We start from the raw sequence: 21,641 nt of genomic DNA, 5'->3' as shown, positions 1-21,641 counted from the left end.
GGTAACATGGCTACAATGAAGTCCACCATTTCTAGCAGGAAAGTAACATGAGCGTTGGTTTGTGATGGACCATTTTGGTAACAATTTCACCGTTTGCCTTACTTTTCTGTTCCAAATAGGTTCGAGTAGCCTGAGTAACCTGGACCTCACATTAAACTTGATGAGTACAATGTTATTGTTATATAAATAATAAATGATGGCCAAAAACTGTAATATACCGAAATATAAATGTATCTTATTAACCATGGGATGGAAAGTTTGGATTGGATTTTGAGACTTTCCTCACAAAAAGAATTACAGGACTGGTCAATGACCTGTTTATATTTTCTTGATGAGTGACCTCTTGTGGTGGTGTAAATAATGACCGCGGACGCACAGAAGCAAAGGACAAAGCACAACGTTGTTTTAACACACCGCAAAACCTCTGACAGAGGATGTTGAGGTTGATGGTTGAGCAGTAGTAGTCAGACATTAAGCTGTTGTTTGCATCTCGTCTCCTGCCAACAGTCAACTTTCATTTCTTTCTACCTTGACCACATGTCAATTTAACCACCCTTTAGAAGATCAGAAAACAGTCATATCACTTTTAACCACTTTTATAATGATCTTATGGGTTGTTTAGGAAGGCACTGACAAATGATTGTCATTTATTTTATTACCTCATTTTATGAGGACTCTTTGAAGTTTAAGGGGTAATTATTTATTATAATTTAAAACCTCAACCCCTGAATGTTGTTTAAGCCCCAGTCTGCTTTTACATTAAAGAATGAGGTGTTCAACTAGTTAATATAAGGATAATTTAAGAGACATGGCCCCTAATCATATGACTATCATATGAGATTATGGGATTTTTAAGCTTTTCTAAGTTGTCTGTCAGTGATAGGCTTTGGCATTTTTGGCAAAACATCTTGTTTTTTCTAGTCGTAAATATTCCATTTTGTTTGTTATTTTGGTTTAAATTGTGCAGCCATGCTCTGTAAATGTAGTCAAAGTTTTGGTCCTTAGCCAGTTTTCTTCAAATTATTTTTTGTTAAACAAGAAAAAAAAAAAAAATTAAACAAATGATGTGACGTACAAACCTAACTGTCTTTTTTATATATATATAGCCTTTAAAAGGTCAGAATCTTCACTTGTGACAGGATGTCAGAGCAGTGAGTCATTCATAAAAATAAACATAAGCTCTTATTAAAAGCATCGACCTCAGATTGTAGCCACCAGTGTGTGTTATCACATATTGCCGCCATTGTGGCAGGTAGCGTCCACTCCGAAGTGAAACACCCCTTTTATATGAAGTCACGTCTCCTCGGACTGATGGCCTTCACAAACACCTCACCACAACTGGATGTCTTTGAAGCAGCAGGCTGTTGCCATGGCGCCGAGCCTTACATCAGTCTGCACCATCATTAGCATTGCATCAGTCTCTGGTGATGGACAAGTGTGAGATGAGTCTGACGTCCACATGGTGCTTCCAGCCAGCCAAGCACATCAGGCTCAGCACACTGTTCTCTGCAAATAACACTCATGCTTTGAGCCCTACATTTTTACTTAAAAAAATGTAGGGCTACACAAGAGTAAGTTAAAAAAAAAACAGACAGATAATATCACTTTTTGTTTCAGAAAATGCTGAATTATATCAAAACCAAGGAAAACACTGCCATTCATCAGGCAGATTATTACAATTGTTTAATGAAAAATAGGCTTTCAACCTGAAACAGAAAATTAAATGGCTTGTCAAGAAGAATAAGAACAAAAGCTTTGTTATATCCAAAATTTATTTTTGGCTCAGAGATTATGTTCCTGCTCAAAACACCAAAAGTAATCTCCTGGTAAAATTGTGAGACTTGAAAGATAAACAGCTTGAGGCAGAGAACCGTCTCCCTGCTGAGACTCACAGGACATCACCGACTGTTTGTGATCAGCTCAAAGGGAACGTGTAGGATTTACTGTAATAATAATGATTTTTTTCTGCTCGCTGCTTTAAAGGTACAGGCATCCTTTGTTGATTAACTCTGACTTTTTCAGACACAGAACTGATGGCATTTCATATTTTTTGCTATATGCATGAGTTTATTAAAATAATGAGGTTTCTCAGTAAAGCACCAGAAGGTCTGACAATCAGTGTGCAGTGTTGATTAATCAATCCATAGAGACAATAGAGAGTCCAAGTCATCTTGGTTCCAGCTTCTTAGATGTGACGGGTTAGTGTTTTTCATTGTACTGTGTCGCTGTAAATTGAGTATCTTTGGGTTTTGGACTGTTAAAACCAGCAAAACCTGAAACATTCAACTGGAGTTAAACTGTTTCCCACTCAGTGTAAAAAAATAGTTCACATTTGCAGTATCTTAACCACATTCACACATTCGTCGTCCTTGCAAACTAATGCACAGGCAGCGGTCTAATAACAGAACTTATATTTGCTCTCATTGAATTTGAGTATAAGTTCTTTAATATGTATTTTTTACAGCTGTATACTGCAGTTTAATGCAAAATAACACAAATCTGTTTGCTAATTTTAGCTCTGTTTTGGAAAAACCGCTGCAATTTCAGTCATTTTGGGTGACTGGATAGTGAGATCCAAGAGGGACTGATTAGTTGCAACCCTAGTCTATACAGCTATACAGTGGGATGCCCCTTTGTATTCAGCCCCCTCCTCATGTTAATAAAAGCCCATTTCTTTTCTTGACTTCTCATGAGGCTGCATGACGTCAGTCTCAATGCTCTTTTTCAATATCATACCGCCGTTATCTCCAGTCCACTTGTACATGCCCGTGTGTTCTCAGAGATGCGTGTTGCATTCACCTACACAATGTAAATCTGCTTCTATTGTCTGAAGAATTAGATATGGGGGGCATGGGCATGAGCTTGTGGGGAGTTTGGCCTCACATGACTCCTGTTGTGTGGATTGATTTAATGAAGTCTCTGTGGATGCCACGTGGAAGCCAAACAGCACGCTCCCAATCCCTATTATCAGAGTAAACAGAGGTCGGCACACACAGGCGCAGCAGCAAACCACTGCTGCCGTCCCTGCGCTGGGCCCACTAATCCTCAAGGAAGGAGGAGAGGACGGAGGAAGAAGTGTTGGAGAAGGGAAGAGATGGTGGGGAGCAGGAAAGGAGGAAAGGAAGCAAAGGAGGGAGGAGGAGGAGGAGTCTGAGGCAAAATGGAGAAAGTGATGGAGGGATGAAGGATGGTGGAGAGAGGGGTGGGTGATGGGGGATGGAGTAATGAGACATAGAAGGACAAAGGTAGAAGGGGAGGAGCATGGGGAGAGAAAAAATGATGACATACCAAAGGAGAAAAGGCTTATTGAATTAGTTGCCCCTCCCCCCACTCCTCCAACTCTCTTCCCTCACCCCCTCCCACCCCACCCCCATCTCCCTCACGTAACCCATGTACAGTACATATTAGAGCCAGACCGATATATGCTGACTGATATTATCAGCTGATACTGGGTTTTCAAATATTCACCACATGGCCAATAGAATAGAATGTGAACTTCAGAACATTTCACCTACATGTGAATGTTGAACATTTCCTCCAAAAACCAGGGGCATTAGTCTGCTGCTATAACAGCCTCCAGTCCTCTGGAAACGCTGTCCACAAGGTTTTGGCTGCAGGGATTTGCTCCCATTCAGCCACAGCAGCATTAGTGAGGACTGGCTCGCAGTTGGTGTTCCAGTTCATCCCAAAGGTGTTGGATGGGTCAGGTCAGGGTTCTGTAACAGCTCTTTAAGGAGTCGGCTTTGTGCACAGGGGCATTGTCATGTTGAAACAGGAAATGGATGTTTCCCAAACCACTGCCACAAAGTTGAAAGCTCACAACTGCCAAAAAAATCATTGTGTGCTGTAGCATTAAGATTTCCCTTTACAGGGAACTAAGGACCCTAAACCACAGTCCCAGACCAAAACTATGTGGGTGTCCATATACTTTTATCTCTATAATGTATATCTGTATCAGCATCTTTTATTGGCAATTTTTTGATTATGAATTTGTTTGTTGTTTTATTTTTCTATTTATAGTCGTTCAAAATGGACTTTTACCTGATGTTTACTCTTACTTTCCTGTTCAACTGTGAGCTATCTGTACTCTGTACTCAAGTATGTCTACTATACAAAATGTTTTTGTTACTTATTCATGTAAAAAAAAAAATCTAATTTCAAATATCAATATCGGTATCAGCCTCAAAAATCCAGGATCGGTCAGGATCGAGTACACATGCATACAGTACACACACACACACACACACACACACACACACACACACACAATATCACAGGATCTGCTCTGAGAAGGAGAAACCAGCTGTCATTTTTGCAGATGGTCGCTGTGGTAACAATGTGCTCCACATCCTCTCCTCATTTTTACAGACCATTCTTCTTCCTTTGTCCTCTCTTCCTTCATGTGTTTTTTGTCCCCAAACACATTTTTTTCCCTCTTGCTTCTCTGACAGCTTTACGTGGCACATCACATGCTTGGAATTATATGGTTGTTCATAGACATGTGAAAGACATTTCATTCATTCCATACAGCAGAAACATTTCAATTTGAATTTTCAATCTCTGAACCCATTTTTTAGGTCAGTATTTATAAATGGCTTTTTTGGAAACACATTTACTGGAATGTTACTGTATAATTCATAAGCTCTTGCATGCATCTTCTTTTATTGTGTTGTTTAATGTCAAATGTATTGTGATGATCCTCTCTATCATGCTCTGTTATTCAAACTGCTTACATACACCTTGATATCAAATGATATTCAAGATGGAATTAAATGTTCATATCTGATGTATTTCAATTGTTATCACGCAGTAAATGGACACTAGGTATTTATTTATTCAACAGCACTATTCATCAGCTCAGTATATTTAGAAATGCTTTACAGGAGTATTTGATAATTTGCAAATACCATTGCTTTGGTCAGCTGCAATCAATCAAGGAACTCATGTAGGTACAGAATGCCATTCAAGCATATGAACAATACTTTTGTCTGTCTTTGTCTGAAATGCTGAAATATTTGTTAAGAGGCATTCAAAGGGCTCTGTTTTTGTGACAGTGTGTGGAACATTCTGAGGATTTTTGTTGGCAAAAAATCTGAGGTAACCACACAATCAACATCCAAAAACAATATGTATAAAATCAGACAACCAACATGCAAGCATCAGATAAAATTAATAAAATAATTAGAGGACTATTTAAAAACATTATGTGATAAAGCTTTAAAATCACCAATTGGTATGAAGGAATCTAGCTTGCGGTGTGTATGTATGTATATATATATATATATATATATATATATATATATATATATATATATATATATATATATATATATATATATACAAATTAAAGGAAAAAACAACATAAAGTGTTTTAATAAGGTGTTGGGCCACCAACAGAACAGCTTCAATGTGCCTTGGGCATTGATTCTACAAGTCTCTGAACCTTTCTGGAGGGATGAACACCATTATTCCAAGGATATTCCCTTGTTTGGTGGTTTTGTGATGGTGCAGAGTGCTGTCTAACACATTGGTCCAAAATCTCCCATAGGTGTTCAATTGGGTTGAGATCTGGTGACTGCGACGGCATAGCATATGATTCACATCATTTTCATACTCATCAAACCATTCAGTAACCCCTCACGCCCTATGGATGGGGGCATTGTCATCCTGGAAGAGACCACTGCCATCAGGATAGAAATGTTTCATCTTAGGATAAAGGTGATCACTCAGAACAATTTTGTATTGATTTGCAGCGACCCTTCCCTCTAAGGGGACAAGCGGACCTTTTCGGCAAAATGTCCAACACAGCATAACAGAGCCACCAGTTACCCTCACTGCATTCAGACCTTTAAGTTTTTAGTATGTATGTATATGTGTGTATATATATATGTATATGTGTGTGTGTGTATATATATATACATGTATATGTATATATGTATATGTATATATATATATATAATATATATATACACACAAGGTAGGTAAGAAGTTATAGGGAGCAATGATGAATATGAAAGTTGTCATTAATGATAAAGCATAACATACTGAGATAGACTGGGTTTAACTGCTTATGTTAAAAAGGGCCAACATGACAGTACAAAATATCTCAGTGGTTAAATGCAAACACAAAAGTTGACTGAAGAAAATTGTTATGGTTTGGATTGGTTTTGTTTAAGTCTACTGTCAAGCCAAATTCCAAAGTATTTGTAGAGCTGCTTGGCTACTATTTAAAGATTTTATATATAAGAATATAAATGGTAAATGGCTGCATTTATCATTGCAGATAAGACACTTTACTTGGTCTTACCTGTATATATACCCAGGGCTTGGGTTGGACTAGAATTTGTGGAATACATAATTATGTCATCAGCATACAAAGTGACATTTAAGTTCAAATTAGACAGAATGATAGTATTTATGTATAATGCAAATGGTAGTGGACCAAGAATAGATCCCTGTGGCACCCCATTACAGTTGACAGGAGGGCTTGAACAACAATTTGATTCACCATTTTTCCTTCTTTCCTTCCCTTTAAGTTAAAAGTGGAACCAGTTTAGCAATCTTTTGCATCTTCTATGCTTTTTCACTTTTTTGTGACATAGGGCATAAAAAGGGAGCAACACAATAATATTTTTAAAGAGAAGAAAAACAAGTGCTTTGACAATCACACATACTGATAACCTTTTCCTATTAATTCAGTGACATTTGCAGTGGTACCACAGTTGTGCCAGGGTTTTCTGGTGACAAAAGTACCAAAATCTTTCCAGGCCTTTTGTGTTCATGTAATGTAGTTGTGCTTCCAGTTTGTTCTGAGTGACATTGCATTACAAAAACAGAGCCCGTGGAGCAAAATTTCAAGCCACAACTAATAACACCATAATTTATGGAATGTATTCAGTTTTTTAGTCTTTGATTGTCAGATTAATTGATACCTGGTAAAAAAAATATATATATCAATTTTCCAATACACTGAAAAGAATGAACATTCCTTTCTTGATTCCTTGAAATGAATAACAATAGCAGCAAATTATGTCCTGGAAGTTGAATGTAACATAAGCATTTTCCTTTACAACACATTCTTGAAGTGAGCAATACTATCTTGAGCTAAGGCAGAATTCTTCAGTGGTTTCAAGACACTCTTACATAATTAGAGAATTTTTAAATTGAGTTGAATTTGTAGCAGGTGAAATGAAAAGATCAGACTACTGGAACAATTCCTACCTCTGGATGAAGATGACCTACTGAACAGGTCAAGAACTACGCTGAATGTTGCCTCAGCTTTTAATATTTTCTTCTTTCTTCAACCCAAAATATTTTTTGCACACACACCTCTTATTCTGAGATTAATTGACATGAAATTAAATGATGAATATCAGCAGTTTCGGTTATTTGTCCTGATTTAGTGGAATGACCAACCCATCCTTATGCATCTCTGTGTCAATCTCTCATTGTCTTCTTCAGTTTCAAGACCATGGATTCAGGTTTTGGCAGGTTTGTTGGGTCATTTATAGATGGGTCTGGGTGGCGGGGGGAGTGGGGTGGTTGGGGGGGGGGCTTCTGACAAGATTCAGATCCTATGTGTAGAAAATGTGCATGTGCGATGAAGATACTGATGATCTTTAGTTGGACTACATTATGAAGTTAACACAAAATAAATCGGCAGCCATACATCTGTGATAAATGTAATTGTAGTGAATATAAAACCCAAAATGCTTCAGTTTTTTGTAAACCCAGTATTGTTGGGATTAGAGAGCTGAATCTGGATCCAATTTGTTAAAATACACAGATTCATGAACTTCTGCCTCTATCAAATCTTTATTCAATCTTTTATCTGCGCTCTCATTTTTGTTAACATAGAACAAAATATCAGTCTTTGAGTTTTAATCAAAATTTTATTACTTAACACTGTTGAGAGCTTAGCCTGAAATGATTTGATATGGGATCCAGATGGGTTCGGATTTGATAAGAGAATTATTTGCTATGTTAGGGCTGCACGATTCTGGTCAAAATGAGAATCACCATGTTTTCCATTCAGAATTGAGATCATGATTTTCTCCCACGATTCTTATGGACATAATTTTTTTAAAGAAAAAAAATATGAATTGCAATCCATATTGTCTTCATGCAGACAGAGCAAACGATGTGATTAGTAGCTACTGGTAATGTAAATGGCACATAGCTTTTTTTTAACAGACAGCTCATATGCAACTGCATAATCATCTAAGTCTGTTGTCTACTATTTAGAACACTTTTGAAAGATGCTGATTAAAATATTATAAAATTGTAACTAATACCTAGCTCACCTGTAGCCAGATGCAGAGTGACTCCTAAAACACAGAGGCCTAGTCAAGTTATGAAGGGAGACTGATATGAGGAGCTTGTTTCCGTACTGTGTGATCCTCACAGTCTATAGCGTCAGACTGTTAAAGTCATTACTGATAGAAGTCAGGCTCATGTAATTTTATTCAGCTTGACCATAAATCTGCTATGATCACAAAATTATGAATTTTTCACATTTCTGCGTCGACTGCTGCTCGTCACATTATTGTATAACATTAGAGCAGAACAACACGAACAGTTGTGGGCAGTCACTGAGTAGCATTTGTTTAGCAAAGTATTAATCCTGTCTTTTTATAGTGGTAACCAGAGCCATATCTTTGGCTCACTTAGATAATAAATCTATCGATTTATGTGAAGTGGCTGCTGTAACACTTTAATTTCCCTTTGAGATTAATAAAGTACTCTATCTATCTATCTATCTATATGAGCATCTGTAGTCTTTTTAAGGCTCCAACTGTGGATGTTTGAGTGGTAGGACAACAGGGATTTTCCTCTGAAGTTTTCCTGGCCTTTTTGTGAAGTTTGAGGTGATTGTACTAATTTGTGGTGTTTTCTTGCAGTTTTTCTTGCAGTAAGTAAGTTAGGTGCTTTTGTCATCATCATGTTTAAATCCAGTTCCACACAGCAGACTGCACAAAAAAAACATTTCTTTCACTGGATTTTACTCCACATTTTACGATTTCCTGTCCCATCTTTCTGTGGAGTTACACTTTCTTGTGATTTGTTGATGAAGCTCAGAGAGAAAATAGGATCATTTATTTTCGTGCAATGGATCTCCCTGCTAATGCAACCACAGCAGAATTGTTATCGTGCAGCCCTAATACTACATTCAGTTTTGTTAAAATGTTATAAATCCCAGCCTCAAAAGACAGTTTTAGAAGTTGTGTGAAAACAGCTTTTTTTAAGCAATAGAGATGAAAAGGATGGAAAGCATTTAAAGTTGTTCTGTAATATATTCAGTCATTCTTTTATTCATCCATTCATTCCACATCTGTTTTATCTGGTATTGTTTGTGTTTTCTGTGACTGTCTTTTCCCTGTGCTGAAGTGTGTTCAACTTTCCTTTCAGGAGTGCTGTTGTGTTGAGCCCAAAACATACTGGCACTGTAGGATGTGTCAAGATGGCTGCCCGTTTTCTGTGTAAACCCTCTCCACACACAGCTGTAGTTCTGAGGTGCTGAATCATTCACCAAACAAAAGCAGCATTGCTTGGCATATCCAGGCTACCTTTGATTTCTTGTCTTGTCAGCTGATAGCATGTCTTCTTCTGTGGTCTTATAGCTGTCACAGTGGACAAGAAGAAACTCAAATACACAGATTACTACAACTAATACCAGATAATTTAAAGATAATTTTAAACTACTCTAGCTTTACATACAGATGGTTAATATGCTGTGTGGATTTGTTGACATGTTGCATCACGGTGCCTCCGATTTGTGCATATGATATATGTCACATGGTGTAACCCTGCGCTGCAGAGGCAGTGTGTTTTGGACTTGAAAGTTGGAGCCGTTGCTCCCTGGTGACTGGTGTTTCCTGCTGCTGCATGTCTCTCTCCTTCTGTCTCATCCATTATCAATACAAGACGACTCCTTTCATCTATGAATACACTCCTTTCTCCCTCAAGCTGTTAAGAAATGTGAAAAACTTACTCCTACACATGTCTTTTACTTCTATCTTTGTGAGGACTGATTTGAGTTTTAGACATTTTTGGAAGGTGAGGGCATTTCATCGGATCCTCATTTCATTCATTCAAAGAGCTGTTTGAAGGTTAAGGTTATGATGAGGGTTGGGTTAGTTTTGATGCTTAAGGAATAATTCTAGCTCTTCCATTAGGGTGTTATATTTGGGGTTTTTGCCACCATTTCGCCTGGTTTTGATAGCATTGTACTAATCATATATGTACAGTGTATATATATATATTTTTAACATATCTATAATAGATAAAAGTTAATTTCAGAGATCTGGAAACATAGTGACACCAGTAAAAAGTTCTATGGGGCACGAAACTCAAGCAGTGAAACAATCAACAGGTTGTAAACAAGCTGATAGTTTATAAGAATGATCTAAACCACTTTATTTGGAGCTGAAACTAAATCTTGGTAATAATCCCGCATTGCACGGCAAAACTGTGTGCACAGTGGGTTGAAGTCACTGTGATGGATATTTACAACAGGCAATTTGAGTTTTCTCATCAGAATAAATATGTCTAGCTTGTTGGTTTTTTTTTTTACAAACTGATTGTCTGACTGCTCGTGTTTCTTGCCCTTTCAGAGTTTGTTATAGTGATGTTGCCACATTTCCAGTTCTAAACAATTAACATGGCAAGTGCAATGTCATCATTACCGATAGATACTGTGAACAAAGCGACTGAAATTAGATCCAAGTTGCACTAAACTAAATTTATCCTTTGATGTCCAGCTGGAATTAAACTGGTGTACTTATTTAGATGCAGCAAATCAAATCTTGAATAAAGCTAGAACGTGGTGTTCTATCATAGGCAGAGCAGACGGTCACACTGAGCCTGATAGCATCCGGCTACACAACACAAGAGCCACAGCATCTGAACAACAACCCACATTAGCTTTCTCGATAAAGTCTCCTTCTTATCTAACTTACAAATATGAACACACGTCTTGTCCTGCACCTTACCTTGCTTAACAAGCCACCAAATAAACATTCACTGGGGAAAAGTGCACTGCTAATGTCAGTTAGCGAGGCTAGGCTAGGCTAAATGTCACTTCTGACCCATTAGATGCTGGTTTGGGCATTGCTCTTCAAAATCCCTGTTAGTTACACACTGTTTGTCCATGACTTGTAGCTACAGCAGTTTGTTAACTTTGTCTCTGTTCCGTACGCTGTAACGCTTGTAGCCTGCCAGCAAATGTCAATCAAACAAGACATCGACACGCACCTCCAGCTCAGACAAAAAGGAGCATTTCTGATATTTTTCTTAAGACCTTTTTTCTTCATTCTAATAACTTTTAATACATTTAAAAAAACATGACTTTATTTTTGACTGAAAAGATGGATGATGAAGATCAGGTTTAGAGGCGAATGTGCTATGCATTATGTAATTTAAGGTCCTCACAACTATAGAAGTACAATTGTGTGTGTGTGTGTGTGCGTGCGTGTGTGTGTGGGGTCAGGACATTGTGGATTGACAATAAAAGTGTTATAGACGAGGAGAAAGAAGAAATGGTGCAGCAGTGTTTCTAACAACTGCTTCTTTGCGAAGAAGAGGTGTGGATATGTCTGTTTTTGTGCCTTGTCATGTTTCTCATGAGCAGAAACATGTTCTGTTGCCTAGACAGTTCAACAACAGGCTCCTAACTTTGGTTTCTTTAAAATGATATTTTTAATTTTAATCCTAATCTTTAAAATAAATACATTTCCCTGTATCTTCTCCTGAACCGCAGGCAGATGCCATTAAACCCTGACTGAAACTACATTTGTTTTAACATTTTTCTGTTTTCCTCTCTTTTTAATTATGTTTTTGTGATTCTGTTTCTTTTAGGTTTAACTTTGAAGATGAGACACCAACAACAAACTTTGATACCTTCCCAGCAGCCATCCTCACTGTGTTCCAGGTAAGACCACCCTTACACACACTTACGCACAACTTCTGAATAAATTAGAGAATATTGACTTTATGGAAAAAGAGAGATTGTTATCACTCATTTTAATTAGAGGGAATGGCTGGTCTGTGTACCTTCTGTCCCCTAATGAGCTTGCTGATAATCCTTCAATTAGTCTGTGCTCATAACCCTTCACTCTGTGAAGTAATTTAAATCTACACTGTGTGAGATTTGCACAGTGCTTTACAACTCGCCCGTGTCCCGGCATCATTTTGACTCTCTTGTCTTCCTCAGATTCTAACTGGCGAGGACTGGAACGCCGTGATGTACCACGGGATCGAGTCTCAAGGAGGTGTTCGCCGCGGCATGTTCTCCTCCGTCTACTTCATCGTCCTCACGCTCTTTGGAAACTGTATCCTCTTTGACGTCCTGTAATTAAAACTGCAGTGTGTTAGAGTCAGAGAAAGCAGGATCAACATGTGGAAAAGGTTTTAGGTTGAAAGTGTTTTTTGTATTGCAAAAAACACTGGGATTTTGTTATGTCCCACAATTTTGGCCCGATATTAGCGCTACAGAAATGCTCAGAAGATCATCAAAATCATCTTTTGGGGAACATAAATATCTAGAACAAATTTTACAGACTGCCAGCAGCTTTTGCTATACATCATGATTGGCCAGTTTCTTTCTACCTGATGATGGCACCACAGAAATGGTTTGCCAGATTCGTCCTATGGGAGCCATGAGTAGCACCAAATTTCATGTCAATCTGAACTGTAGATGTCGATATCCTGCACAGCACCAAAATATTGGCCCGACTCTGACAGGCAGACTGTCAGATCGACCAAATCACCATTCTCTGGCTCTGCTCCTATAACGTGGGAAGAAAACAGTGCATATTTCATCACAGGATATATACTGTCCATCTGTATTTTCTCCTGAGTCCTGTTCTTCAGACACCCTCCTGAATGTCTTCTTGGCTATCGCTGTCGATAACCTCGCAAATGCACAGGAGCTGACTAAGGTAGGCTGGTTCAGACTCTCAATGTTGTATTTGAAGACACATTAATAAAACATAGCAATGCAAATGTTTCTACTTCACAGTGAAACATGTCAGCACACGTTTACATCTTGTTTCTCACTGGATAAAAGGATGAAGAAGAGCAGGAGGAGGCAGCCAATAAGAAGCTTGCCCTGCAGAAGGCTTTGGAGGTGAAGGAAGTCAGCCCGATGTCAGCGGCCAACATCTCGATCGCTGCGTAAGTTTCTGAGCCCCTCCTGCCTCTGACAGCAGCTCTGTTCAGTCCCACACTGCAGATAAATGTCCCTTTGTCATTGAGTGTGTTGTCCCTCTACATGTTCTTCCCTCTCAGTCTGAATTGTCTGTGTATGATGTGTGTGTGTTGATCTGTGTACATTCTGGATTTCTCCTCATCTGCTCCCACTATGAGACTGCTCCTGTGATGTTGCCTTGTTTACTACACCCCACTGTTTACCTCCTTCAGTACCAGAGGCAATTAAGGAAGCTTCAATCAACAGCACACCGCGCAAAGCTCAAATCTGCAACCAAACACACTTTTTTTGCTTTCTTTAGTGGCAAAATGTAATTATGTTAAACTACTGCAAAGATGGCAAAGTTGTGGAAGGATTTGTGGAACTCTGCCGCTTATCTGAATGACAAAATGGCAGATTTATTTTTTAACAACATCACACCATCGGCCTCACTCCATGTTGCCGAGCTGGCATTTCATTTTAAAAACTTTTTTTTTGATTAGGTTTAAGATAACTAATACGAATATACAGAGATGCACTGAATACAGACGCCCATGAAGACAAGTCACGCAATAAACACAGGGACACAAAAAGTATGAGTACAAGCTGAGTTATAGGCACAGTTGCAGAAATAAAGAGCAAATAATAGAAATAGAATAATTAAATATTATTATTGTTATTAGTGTTGATAGTAATAATAATAAGTAGTGGACAACATATTACATCAACACCAGAAAGGTCATGACTCTAGATGGTCTTATTTCCTGGCCTACATCTTTTTTGTTTTGAGAGAATATAAAAGAAAAATGAGGAACCAGGAAGATAAAAATATGTCTTGAAATGTGTGTAAACCTCTGTCATCATAACCATCAGAAAAAGTCAATTAAAAACTATATTAAATATGCCCTCTGGAGTTTCTGATCACTAGTAGCACTATGAAGCAATGTTTTCATCATAGGGTCCCTGTGTGGTTTGTGTCGTGCATACTCACAAGGAAGTGTGCACACCTGCATGAGCACCACTTTCACACTAATCAACAGCTGGTGGTAACATGCAGATGTAGGAATGTGCCAATAAAAGCAGGGAAGAAGAACACTGTAAGCCAGCAAACATGGATGTAAACAATACACAATTTGAAATATTTTTTGAAAATCTGCTTTGAAAAATTTTGATGTGAGAGGAAATGCATTCAACACATCTGTCAGGCCTTAAGAATACACAGACTCATTATAAACATACTTTTTGTCTGTTTACAAGAAAACTCCACAGGGCTCCTTAAATTCAAAACTTTTGACACATGATCAATCCATGGATCCATACTTCAGCACAGTTGCCAATTAAGAATGCCTTTATATATCTATTCTTTTCATCCCCTGGACTTATTTGGGAAGAAAGGCTAAACAGATAAACAGAGAGACAGGAGATTCTACTGTTGAACCTTTGAACAAGATACAAGAAAACCTTTATTTTCACTGTCACAAGTTCCCACGTTCTCTAATATGATAATGACAGGGATGTCCTGTCATGCTAAAACTTCTGACCCACCCCCTCTCCACCACAAACCTGTGACTGACAGGCTTGAGGTCAACGTGGAAATTAATTGCGCCTCCAAATTCAATCTATTTTTAGAGTCTCGCTGAAGACTGGAATTATGAGAGTCTGTCAAGTGAAATCTGGTGTGGAAACTGGAGCATTTTCATTCTCATCATTAATTTAAAGCTGTAATATATTTGAACGTGCCTTTCTTTGATATATCTGTTCTGTTATGTTAAAAAAAACACAACATATTGTCTATGGTTGATTGTATGTTGCATAATTTTGCATAGAGCCCTTCATGTGATGTGCACTTTTACAAAGCCACTCACTCATTATACAAAGTGATCATCTTTGATTCACAGTCTCTCCTTAATTGCCATCCTTCTCACTAAGAAATAGGCCAGTTTGACTGTAGATATCCCTGGTTAGCTAACTTTCCCTTATTGTCTGTCATTGCTGTTATTATATGATCCTGTGTATTATTATTCTCACAATATTCTCACAATATTTTAATTTGTACATTGAACAGTGTTGTAACACTTCAGTGAGTGGGTTCATAAGCTACTGTTTTTATTTTAAATGAACTGTTTTTGTGCATTCGGTGTGGTGTTTCAGAGAAACTCAGGGTTTCATTACAAAATGACTACAGCCTCTTAAGGAAACAGACATCAGAAAATTCCTATTATAAATTATTTTCCAATCTAAATATATTAAAAACTCTTAATTTTTTTTACTGTTAAAATAACACTTCATTAGTAATTGTTTTGCATTGAAATCCCTGAAATGTTTTAGTTCTGGTTTCTCGTCTCTGCTGACTTTTGTTGCTGTTGTGTTATTGAAGTAGTTGCACAGATTGGTCCTTTACTGTAAGACAGGAGGGGACAGGTGGACGGGCAGACAGACAGACTGACTGACTGTCCACCTGTCCCCTTCAGATTTGTGTCTCATTTTTTCTTTTGTTTTTGTTCTGCATGTACAGTTTTGTAAAGCAAAATCGAGATGCACTCTCTCGCAGGTCGTCCATCAACAGCGTTCAGTCACCGTGAGTTATCACTCTCTGTTACAATATTCTCCTCCTTGTCTCCTCTCCTCTCCTCTCCTCTCCTCTCCTCTCCCCTTGTGTCCACTCCTTTTTTCTCCTCTCCATGTCTCTTCTATTCTCCTCTCCTCCTCCTTCCCTTTGGACCTCCAAATCTAAATTGCAGTCTGTCATGTCTTCATTGCTGGTAAACTGAAATGTATTTATGACTCTTATTTTAAAAAGCCATCACAAAGTGCCTCACAGAGCAAAAACAGACCCCACAATTACATGTAAATAGCACAAACACATAACACATTTGAAGCTATGAGGGCATTATGAGTGTAATTTTGAGTGTAAATTGCTGGTACATAGATGCAGTTATGACTCCCTCTGGCATTCACCAACCACTGTGTACTTTGTTGATGGCTGCAGCTCCTCTGTGTTGGCGCCTACAGTAATTCATCTTCCGCTCTGTGCCCTCTGATGTGAATAATCTGTGTATAAATGTTTAATTTCTCTGAGCGCCGACATCACTGCAGGCAGTTTGGCAATATGCACCGGGCTAAAATTAAATGCAACGGCCAGCAGTAAGTTTGCTCTCCTGCCCGGAGATCTGTTGTCTCAATCGATTAGAGTGCAGATGGAAGGCCAGAGAAGCTTATTTAACATCTTACCTCTTTGAGATTACACACTGTTATTACTAGAACTGACTCTAATTTCCTTCACATCACCCTTCTCGTGTGTTTTTCAGTGTTCGCATGTGCTTTTTTTTATAATAATATATCTATATTTAATACTCTAGTCCTTTCAGTGTTTCATCTCTCACTACCTGTATGTCTCTTGCTCACCTGTCTGTGGATACCTGTCCTGTGTCCTCTGTGTCTTCTGTCTGTCTGTGTCTTCTGACTGTCTTCAGGAGTTATTGTGTCTACTCCTCCCCCGCCCGACGAATCTTGAGGTACAGGTCACGAGATGGAACTTAACTAACTCATAAAAGCCCCATGTAAATAAATCATACTGTAGAGAAACAGAAACAGTATGCGGTATATTCATCCATTTTAGATGGAAATATGGACACATCAAAATTTTTTGAATGTTTTTGTCAGAAATGTCAGTTTATTGCTTTTCTTTAAGAAGATACTTGTCAGGAACAATCATCCCTCATAGCACATTTTTCCTGCCTGCTCCATTTAAACATGACCTGGTGATTTACATGGTCTGTCAGTTTACCTGCATGCCAGATCAGTAAGGTTGGCCACACAACTAATGACGAGATATCATATTCACAAAATGTAAAGTACTGTTAGGCAGTACCAAGAGATGTGTTTCAGTATAAAAACAGAACTGTGTTTCACATAGTGAATCAGAGTGACGTAAGACATTCAAAAACATTGTATTTGTCTGTGGGCTACTATACTTTCTTTCTGCCCATCTTATGCACAATGGATTTTCCTGTAAGTTGTTTAATTTGGAGATAAAGATAGAATTAATCCTTTACTATTTGGTCCCTAAGCAGTGTGGCACAAATTCTCAGTTATAATATGTTACTTTTTACATAGTTATTTTTTCCTTGACAAAGTTACATAGTATGTTTGATTTGTGCCTGGAAGTCTGATTTATTTATTTTTTCTCCAGTCAATTGGAGATTGTGGTCTCATTTCTAATAGGCGCACCATGCAAAAATACCTTATCAAACTTGTTCTGCAAGTTTGTTTTTTTTTTATCACTGGGGGCCTTGAAGGGCAGCAGGGGCCTCATGATCTGAACTCATGATCTAAGATCTAACCCCTTCAGTTATGCCAAGTTTACACATTTCATTTAGGAAAAACAAGTTTCCTTGAGAAAATGAAGATATTTTAGGCTGTTGCAGGAATCCATTTTAGTCCTTGAAAAGCTTACCTGGCATCGGTTCTTAGACATTTGAAAGAGTCAGAGGAAGAAGCCTTGAGAAGTAATGTTAGAAACCTCTGCCGAGATTACCTGTCCTTTGCCTCGTCCTCATCCAGACAAATGAGAAGTAAGTCATTCAGCGAAGATAAACTTAGAAGTTACCACATTACACACATTACAGATATTTTGCTTTTTTGTGTTAGAAAACCTGCTTTGACACTGTTTGAATAGCTGTTGATAGATAAACACCGTACACTTGGTAGTTGGTGCAGGTTAAATTCACCCAGCCAAACACTAATATCTTATTATAGACAGTATTTATTTTGATTCCCACTGACAAAACTGTATCCAATGAGAGTATGATTTAATTACTTTCTGCCATGTGGGAAGATTTAAGGTTGAGGACCCAAAATAAGTTACGGACCTCCCATGATGAGGTGATGTCATGACAACAGAATGTTAAGACCCTCAGCATTAGACAAACTTTACCATCGTAGGTGCTGGGAAATTAAAATTACTCAGATTTTGCTATGGAGGATTTGAACTACTGCTCCATATTACACTCAAGCATGGTAAGTGAAAGCTTTACCATGATGAACATTTGTGATGATGCATCCATAGACCACCTTCCGCTGTGTACTTTTCTTTATTAGGGGCCTGAGGAATAGAATTAAATTCAGGAAATTGTGAATTTTATGTTATTAGCAGAAGATGGTGCACATTACAATGGTGTGGCTATGGATGAGACTGTAGATAATTATGTTTATGAAAATCAATACAGAACATACTTCATAAAGTATAGAAAAGACAGACACAAAAAACTTAAACATCATTGTTTTTCATCGTGACATGATCTTTTCCTGTGGGTTTGATTCCTGTGTGCAGTAAGGAGCAGCAGCGTGCAGCAAAGACCATGTCAGTGTGGGAGCAGAGGACCAACCAGCTGAGGAGACATAACTTAAGGGCGAGCAGCGAGGCCTTGTTTAACGAGCTCGACCCTGAGGAGCGACTCCGGGTGTCATCCGCCCTCCACCTGCATCCCGACATGAAGACTCACCTGGACCGGCCGCTCGTGGTGGAAGCCAGGAATGGTGACAAACCCAGCAGGCCTCACGAAGGAGAACAGGAGGAAGCCGGGGACCCCCGGCAGGACGGTGTGGGAGACAACATCCACACGCACTCCAGGAAGCATCACCGCCACCGAGACAGGAACGGGGAGAGCAGAGAAGGAGGCGACGGCCGGGGAGGGAGGCACCACACCCATCACAGCCGGAGCAGAGACCACAACAACGAAGGTGCACAGACGAAAGAGAGGAGAGGGGAGAGGAGCCGCGATGGAGGGCAGGGACACAGGCACCACCACCAGGCCGGCTCCCCTGAAGAGGAGGCCAATGACATACGAGGAGGAGGAGGAATGGAAGAAAGGGGACATCGCCACCACCATTCCCATCGTCCACCAAAAGAGGGAAATGGGATGTTAGCGAACGGTGCGCAGGGAGAGCGCAGGGGGAGGGGGGGAGGAGGGGATAGTAATGGAGAGAGGAAGGGACGCTGCTCTCGTATGGTTAGAGCTCAGTCTACGCTAGACGGAGAGGACTGTAAACGGAACAAGAATGGAGCCAAAGTTCACAGGTAAGACTGAAGACTTTATGTTCTGTAATTCACTATGTTTGGATTTGTTCTTGAGATTCCTGGTGATATTACAGTAAATGTTTCTTCATAATTAATAATTATACAGTGGCCTTTAGACCATTATCCTACATATTCAACTATTCAGTTATTGTAAGTACACAATAGTGTTTTTGTTAAATGAAAAGTCTTTTTATTCACTACTTGTTTTTTACTTTTAACACTTAACACATCAACTTTATTACTGTTGTGTTGCTTGTAAAGCTTTGTGCCTAGATCTCAGCATGCCACCATCATAACTGGTACATGTAATTTCCCAAACTATGAATACAAGACCCAGGTTGTAAAAAAACCAACATTTTTTCATTATAGATAATAAAGTTAAAAACCATGTACTTTAAAAGTTTTCAGCTGATGGCTGAGCTATGAATAATAAGTGAAGGAACAACAGAATAAGACAACAAACAAGCTCCTGTTCACTATCATCTTAGCGATCAAAAAAACAGAAAGAGAAAACTTCTCACTGTTTCAATAATTAAAATCGGTGCCTCGCAGCTGCGTGTGTCCCAGCACACCAGCCGAAGTGAATTTATTGGAATACATTATGAAGAATATTGGCAAGCGAATTCTGAAGTACAGTGTGTACTCTACCTAAATCAAACAGAACTATGTTGTTGGTTATGCTCTCTCTTGTCACATCCTGTTAATATTTACGCCGTCTCCCACTCATTGCAATTGAAGCGTGTGTGTCCTGTTTTGATGCGACCTCCAGTCAGCTCCGGCGGATTTGCAGTTCAGAGTTCAGCTTCGTGTGGATTAAACAACATTAAACTTCCAGACTACGACCTGCAGCATCACTCTCACAGACTTTACAATCAGCGATCGCTCTTCTCAGTATTAATTTATGATCTGTATCGAAGCAGATCATAAATAATAAGGCAGTTTGACATCTCTGCCTCCTTAAGGCCGTATGTGGTGTAAATTTGTTGAACAGAAAGCTAATCTGACCGTACCTTTAGACAACAATCCTACACCTGATTAGACAAACACAGCAGTGTGTGTGTGCTGTGTTTGGCTTTTATGTGTGTTTTGAATTTGCTCTGGCTGATCTGAGATTGTCGTATTTCCCTTAACACTCCACCGATATCAGTTTATGAATAAATTTGAGGTGAGAAAACAGCCCTGCAGCGGCAGATTCTTGCTTCATTTTATATCTTCATTTTACATATTTTTTCATGAGCTTCAGGCTTAACAGTAGTGTGTTACAATTATCTAAACGCTCCCTACAGCTCTCTTATTGGTCTGTTATGTATCTTACTGGGCTTGATTAATTCTACAGTGGATTTTCTAGACCTAAGTTTTTATATTCTAAGACACTACGCAAGACATTGTAAGAATAACAGACTATCTGCATCAGTTTACAGTTGTACATAAACACTGTATAATTGTATGGAGTCAGCAGTAAGAGTCTCTTTCTAGTTTCTTGCCACACAAGTTATGGTCTCCCAGGAGGACAGAAAGACTTTCTTATATGTATCTCATTTGGAAGAAGAGGCTTGAAGTGGCCTGAGAGCCGAGTATAATGATGCCTGTGATAAGATAAACATCTTCTTCCCCAGGGAGAGGCAGCCAGATGCTGAGGAGGACGGCCTCGCCTCCAGTCCTCTGCAAACAATGCGGAGTAGCCTGAGTCTTGGAGAAAAGCAAGAGGACGCTGACAACCAGAAGAACTCCACCAGAGCCAGCCAGGCCGGCCTCAACAGCAACGCCATCCACATCCCTGTCACCATCACTGCCCCGCCCGGAGAAACCACCATCATACCCAGTGAGCACAGCACACCATTGTCACGTCAAGTGGGGAAGGATTGGGAAGGTTGATGAAAAAGTTTTTAAAGTTTTGTTCATTAGTTGTACGGGTCATAAGATTAAAACATCTTATTATAATATTTCCACTAGTCATCACTTTACAACAGAGTCATTAAGGGTAATTAAGACTAATTAAAATATCACCACATCCTCAGATCTCAGCAAAGTATTTTGTGAGTAAAATCTTATCGCATACAATAAGGATGATATCATAATAAGAACCATGTTGTAAAAAAAACAGAATTTCTTATTGCTTAGGCACAGCAGTGCTTTGATCTAAATGCTAATGTCAGCATGCTACCATGCGCACAATGACAATGCTAACATGCTGATGTTAAGTACTGTAGGTATTATGCTCACTATCTTAGTTTAGCGTGTTATTATGCTAAAATTAGCTAATTTGCACTAAACACAAAGTACAGCTGAGGCTGGTGGGAATAGTTTTGCAGGTAGCTATTAGATTATTAAGTATTAGACAAATTGAAGTGTTGTCCTGATGGACTATGTGCTAGA

At 38.9% G+C, this 21,641-nt stretch overlaps 1 protein-coding gene across 3 annotated transcripts in view; it reads left to right on the top strand.

Annotated features, from left to right (window-relative positions):
* The window catches only part of cacna1bb (calcium channel, voltage-dependent, N type, alpha 1B subunit, b), a 169,964-nt gene that overhangs the window by 94,564 nt on the left and 53,759 nt on the right, over window positions 1-21,641 (top strand). For 2 of the 3 annotated variants that reach the window (XM_044334119.1, XM_044334117.1), the window contains 7 exons: window positions 11,857-11,929; window positions 12,212-12,329; window positions 12,871-12,938; window positions 13,067-13,173; window positions 15,702-15,764; window positions 18,519-19,265; window positions 20,882-21,087. In XM_044334119.1, the coding sequence (XP_044190054.1) occupies window positions 11,857-11,929; window positions 12,212-12,329; window positions 12,871-12,938; window positions 13,067-13,173; window positions 15,702-15,764; window positions 18,519-19,265; window positions 20,882-21,087 (1,382 nt within the window). The remainder of the gene's footprint in view (window positions 1-11,856; window positions 11,930-12,211; window positions 12,330-12,870; window positions 12,939-13,066; window positions 13,174-15,701; window positions 15,765-18,518; window positions 19,266-20,881; window positions 21,088-21,641) is intronic. The other variant, XM_044334118.1, reaches the window with a different exon arrangement.

The sequence above is a fragment of the Thunnus albacares genome, chromosome 18 (genome assembly GCF_914725855.1).
Source record: "Thunnus albacares chromosome 18, fThuAlb1.1, whole genome shotgun sequence".
Classification (NCBI taxonomy): domain Eukaryota; kingdom Metazoa; phylum Chordata; class Actinopteri; order Scombriformes; family Scombridae; genus Thunnus; species Thunnus albacares.
Note: the sequence above shows the minus strand (reverse complement) of the source record. Positions and strands in the feature narration are given on the sequence as shown.